At 42.3% G+C, this 5780-nt stretch overlaps 1 protein-coding gene across 1 annotated transcript; it reads right to left on the reverse strand.

The window, feature by feature from the left end:
* Window positions 1-4103: 4103 nt before the first annotated feature.
* Window positions 4104-4703, reverse strand: LOC148183438 (endogenous retrovirus group K member 8 Gag polyprotein-like). Its single transcript, XM_088061477.1, has one exon. It carries the CDS (start codon window positions 4701-4703, stop codon window positions 4104-4106), a length of 600 nt encoding a protein of 199 aa, XP_087917603.1.
* Between the last annotated feature and the right edge of the window lie 1077 nt (window positions 4704-5780).

Genomic DNA, 5780 nt, shown 5'->3' on the forward strand with positions numbered 1-5780 from the left:
TTTATACTAACATAACAGTTACTACACAGGCTAAACTTTTTATCTTAAACTGTTATCTAACTGCTTTCAACACACGTGCTCTGCTATATATGTAGTCTAAGCATGAAAGCAATTTGCTGAAAGGGTAAACACACAACTACAATTTGCTTATATACAGTTAGATGGAGTCTACATTTTTCTTAGATCTTCTACAGAATTTCTCTCACAAACAGACTATGATTTAACACGATTCAGTCTTGGAACGTTCACTGCTCTCGTGATGTCAGCTGGCAGCTGATCAGTGATTGAGGGCTTCGAAGTTCAGGTTGTTCTTCACGTCCTTCTGAATCTTAAAACAGAAGATAACTGAAAAAATTGGTAGAGACACAACATCATAATAACAACATAAAATTTCTGTTGACAACTGTCTGTGTAGTGTTCAGACACAACTGTGTCCTGACAAGTCCACTTCTGATCCATGTCTGGAGTACCAAGGCTGTGTGGTGACTTCTCTGTTCACTGGGTCTCATGTGTTCAGAGGCAGACAGTCTGGTCAGATGAATAGGTGACCTTTTCGGGCCTGCCAACAAAACACAGGCACTTCTCCCCTTGAAGTTAATGAATTACACTAATCAAATGCTTTTAGGGCATCAATTTCCCTTGTTTTTTAAATAAAAATAAAAATGAGATGTACTTCTGTTATACATATCAACATCAACACAAAACCATATACACAATGAATAAAAACTTACAGCAGTTAAAAATCAAACAAATCATAAACATTATTAACAACATATGTAATATAAAACTACTATTAATTACTAAAACACTGCACCAGCATCTCATAGTTTGCAAACAAACAGAAACAACAAAAAAATCAGTGAAGGATTGGATAACCACCTCCAGAAATGATTCTCCAAGCCCACTTCAAAATTGATCCAGCTGTCATATTAATAGGGTCAAATTTCTGAGTCAAGAAGTGACTCAAATACTCTTTTGGTACAAAAAACATCTGGCTCTGTTGGCAAACATTCCGTCCAGGTAAATCAAGGCTTGGGCAGGGCCTAGGCTTTAAACTGGAAAGATGCCTTTTAACATATTTCTAAAACAAGGTTCTCAATAGTAGCAGCTATGAGATGCTTACAGCACAGCAAACTGTTAAAATGCATTTGTACAAAGCAAATGATCAGGAGCCTTAGGTACCAGACCAATTAAACCATGCAGCAGTTGGTTTAATCTGAAGCCTCTCCCATGGCAGCTGACCCTCAACAACCGTACATTTTCTTGGAATTCTGGTAACACTGAAAAATAAGAAAGCTATAACAAACAAAAACTGCAGAGATTGCAACAACCAATAGAACTCCCGATGAAGTCAAGGGTGTCACAGACTGCATTCACTTCTATTCGCAAGCAGGTGTTCATCAGTGTTCTATCACAGCTGTTTCAGTTGTAGTTATCTTCGTTTCTCTAGGAAAATAACTATACTTTGCAGTTTAGACAAGTGTCTCCAATAAAGCATAAAACAATTTAAATTAAACAATATTTAAACCTAATAAAAATTAATTATAACAAAAGGAAATAACAGAACTTAACCTTAAAAGAATATCCAAGTTATAAAACTTAACTTACAAACATTCAAGCCTAAACATAATAAAACTTGACTTTTCTTAATTCTATTAACACTTAATCTATATTAAATAAAAACATAGCTTAATCTTATTCTGTCACTACAAAAAGGCAACTAAAAGTTTGCTATATACCTTTTAAACACAATATAACAATAACATTGATTCACTATAAAGATTATAAAAATATAACAAATACATCACAATTCCATGTCATTTGGTTTTGAAAATAACTCACAATAATTGGAAATGTTACTAAAATACTTATTCATAACAGGAATTTGCCTAGTATATGCTTAAGTTGGTTAGGATTTTAAAGTGCAGTTTTACTAGAGAAAAACCACAACAACACAGGATTTGGCAAGATGCCATGCAGCTTTTGTAGCACTTTTCAGGAACATCAAGTCCAATTCTTAATTGCAATCCAAAATCCAAATTGGTATATATGCAGTTATATGTGTTTTATATACCAAAAGGACTCACATTGAAATTACCTTACTAAAAATGTGGAGAAAACAAGCAAATAGATAATATATGCTTTAACTTAACTTTGTCTTGTACAGTAAAGTTCTCTTAACTAATTATTTTTTAAACCACAAATCTCTTCTGTAGATAACATTAATTGGAAGGTTTTCTTAGTAGCTGTAAATCATACCATATTTTAACCTTAGGTTTTAAAGTTAATTATTGCAAGGTAACTTCTGTTAATATTCACCTTAAACACTTTTTTTTTTTTTAAAAGGGGCTGTTTAACTTTGAAAGCATCACAATAATTTCTCTAGTAAAACTAAACACTGCAACTGCATAAACTCATAATTACTTAAAACACAAAATTAACTCTAAAAGGGTATATAAAAACATATTAAAAAAAACAATGAATCATGACTTTAACAAACTGGGTACTATCTCGGTGCTTTTTCTTAGAGAGGGAGCAGGGGGGTGGACTGCCCGCTCTGCTGCTGCTCTCTGCTGCTGTTATCTTTCTTCACATCCCCCACATACTCTCGCAGAGAGGAAAAACGGAAAGAAAGAAAAACCTCACAAAGTTAACTTTAACAAATGCAGTTGTTTCTCTCAATCTCTCTTGTTGTTCGCTGATAGAGGAAAAAAGGGCATGATTTTTACAAAAGCAGGCGATGTTACACTAAAAGTCTCTCAGGGCCAGGTGGTAACAACGGTGACCATTGCAGCTTATCAACTTTTAATTACAGTGATGAATTTCGAACTTGATACCATATAGTTCATGATTTTTTGGCTATTTTGTCTCTCTTTGAAGCTATCTGAGCCACCTGTTTCTGCTCAACTGCTCCTGTAATTGTTCAGCGTGGCCTTGGAACTTTTTCTGCACTGCCTCTGCCCTGGGGGTGCCTTTGTTCTCTGCGCACACCTCAGTGCTCCCCCATGTCCCCCTGGTTCGGGTGGAAACCAATCTAAATTTGGCTTCTTTACTTCCAGGGTAGTGAAGTTGGAACTTAGATAAGATTGTAGTGTTAAAAGTGACTCCAAAAGTGAAGCAAATAGTTCAGGACGTATTACATCCAGCTGTTGCTGAACAGATTCTGTTTGTTGTTTCAGCGTTTGCTGTGGAATTTCTTTCTCATTATTTTCTTCTCTCTGACCCTCCCTCTTTCCATAGGCAGCATAGATAGGAGTGCTTGCCCAGCAGTGGGAGGTAAAGGCATCTGCTGCTGTGATGCAGGTAGAATTACGGGGCTCACAGCCTCAGCGTATCTTGCTTTTCTGTTTTCTAAGGTATTAATTACAATCTGCCAAGTTCGACCGAGAGACAGTGTCCTTGCTCTTTTCCGTGATTGCCATTTCCCACATCAGAGCCCTTATATCCGTCCATTCCTTCATTGCAAAGAGCAGTGGGGGCACTGCTAAATGCCTGTGATAATTAGCCCATATAATGAGCATATCCAGATGTTTTTCCCTGGCTGCTTCGCCTCGTTTAACGAGAATACAAAGAAGCAGTTTTTAAGCTGCTGCAGACTCCACATCCATTTTTCATGCGGCCGAGGCGGGGGGAGGGTAGCGACCCCTCACTTATGCCTCCACCTTCGGACTCCCCCAGCGACCTGCCCCCTTTTTACGCGGGTCGCCTATCCGGTACCGATCCAAGGCAGCGTCTATCTGCGCTCAGATCTGCTCCACCAACCTCGGTCCAAGGCCTCATCCCACCGTGCGTGGACCCATCGAAGCCCCCCTGCCCACAGGGTCCCTGTTCAGGCTCCAGATATTGAGAGACTGCCAGCTATTCACAACCCTTCACAGAAGTAAACGTGAACGCCGTTTATCTTTAACACACTTATATAGGGTTTTACAGGGTCCGCGGGCTAAGCAAGTTACCATTGGCTAATGCACACAGGTTTACATTTTTTCTCCTGTACACAAGGATATTGTTTTGCTTTACTCTTTCTTCTGCAGGAAGGTTTCAAGGACTTTAGCCTTTAATATCACGATTTATTTCAAAGACTGGTTTGTGCAGACAGGAGTTTACTAATATATAAAATATAGCAACACAGCAGCCAAAGCAGACATTTTGTGCTCTACAGAGCCTACTTTGGCACATGCTTGGACCATCTCTCTTATTGAGGGGTCCCCTGGAAGAGCCTCTATGATCTTCCTGCAGTCTTCATTAGCATTATCCTTTGCTAGTTGTTTACACAGGATCTGTCTCAAGTTATCATCCTCAACCTGTTTCTCTAAGGCTGCTGCTATTTTCTCAACAAATAGCAAGAATGGCTCCTTTAAACCTTGAGTGATTTTCACATATCGTGACCTGGGAGCAGCTGTTTCTATAGTCTTCAGCAATGCTCCAATACCGATTTTCTGTCCCTGTTCAAAGATTATAGGGTCCCAATGGGCCTGGAGATCAGGATTGGAATAATCACCTGTTCCTATAAGGACATCCAGTTTAACACCGTGTCTGTGGTCATGTAGAGGCAGATGCATGTTCTCGTCTGCAGCTCTTTGAGCTATCTGCCTCCAATTATCCTCAAAGACTATAAATTGCACAGGCTGGAATAACACTTGGGCCAGGTGTCTAATATCAAATGGAGCAAGCAGATCAGTGTTTAACACCCTGATAATCTGCATAATTTTGGAAGAACCAAGTCCATATTGTGCCACTTTACTTTGTATATCCTGTAGTACCTTCCATGCGATCACATCATGCCTGTCAGTCTGTCCCATGTTCAGGGCAGCCTTGAAGACAGGGAAGGCTTGGACAGACCCTTGTGGTGCCCCACCAAGTTCCTGACCTGTCTGCATCTCTTCATCAGAGCCTGAAGTGGCTCCTGGTCCTCCCTCTATTTCCCTCCCCCCAGCACCCATGTCATTAATAATTCCAGTTCCGGGTGTTTCCAGCCTCTCGAGTAATTCCCAATTTCCCATTTCCAAAGCTCGCTGTTTTACCATGTCCCAAAAGTGTCCTGGGTGCTTCAGATGCACAGTCACCTGACGGGGTGGGAGCGTCCGGAGATGGCTCTGGGATGGTCTCGCAGCTCGGTGGTTTCAGGGCTCAGCTACCAGACTTGCGAACCGCTGCAGGGCGGGAGTGTTGATCACCGGCTGGATCACTGTCCATGTCCCAGGGCATCAGCACACAAGATGATGCACAGGAAGCGGAGAAGGGCGGGCTAGCCTGAGACATGGGGGCGGGGGAGCAGCCACTGCAGGCGCCACGGGCTGTTGCTCCAAAACAGCAGGAGGCACGGGGGCAGAGCAGCTGCAGTGGGCAGGGGGGGAGGCAGTGTGGGCACAGGCATGGGCCCCGTAGATGGAAACAAAGGCACTGAGGGGACAGCAGTCTGCACCGGTGGTTGCCCTGGCAAGGCTGCCGCATGTGCGGGCCCTGCAGATGGAAGCGGGGGGGGGGGGACGACAAAAGCATGACTCCCCCCACTGCGCCGGTGGTCTGCTGTACTGTCCCTTGCGGTGCAGGAGAAAGGGGCGTGGGGGGGCGTGGGGGGACCATCGACAGCGAAGGCCCTCCCGTGGCTATGGATGCTAACTATGAGCAAAAGCAGGGAGCACAGTGCCTGTGGAATAGCAGGCTGCATAACTTTCTCAGTCTCGCCTGAGAAAGTGGCCTGGGAAATCATAAGGAGGAACTAAAACAATCCTCAGAGATAGAAGACAGCCTTGCAGGTGCTGCTTGTCAGTTTCTTGTTT

Source organism: Pseudopodoces humilis, chromosome 12 (assembly GCF_049639895.1).
Source record: "Pseudopodoces humilis isolate 2021_Gansu_Grassland_sample_001 chromosome 12, ASM4963989v1, whole genome shotgun sequence".
Taxonomy (NCBI): domain Eukaryota; kingdom Metazoa; phylum Chordata; class Aves; order Passeriformes; family Paridae; genus Pseudopodoces; species Pseudopodoces humilis.

What these genes read in the sequence shown, in the direction of transcription:
- LOC148183438 (XM_088061477.1), bottom strand. Translation starts at nt 4,703, where the DNA reads ATGCAGATTATCAGGGTGTTAAACACTGATCTGCTTGCTCCATTTGAT.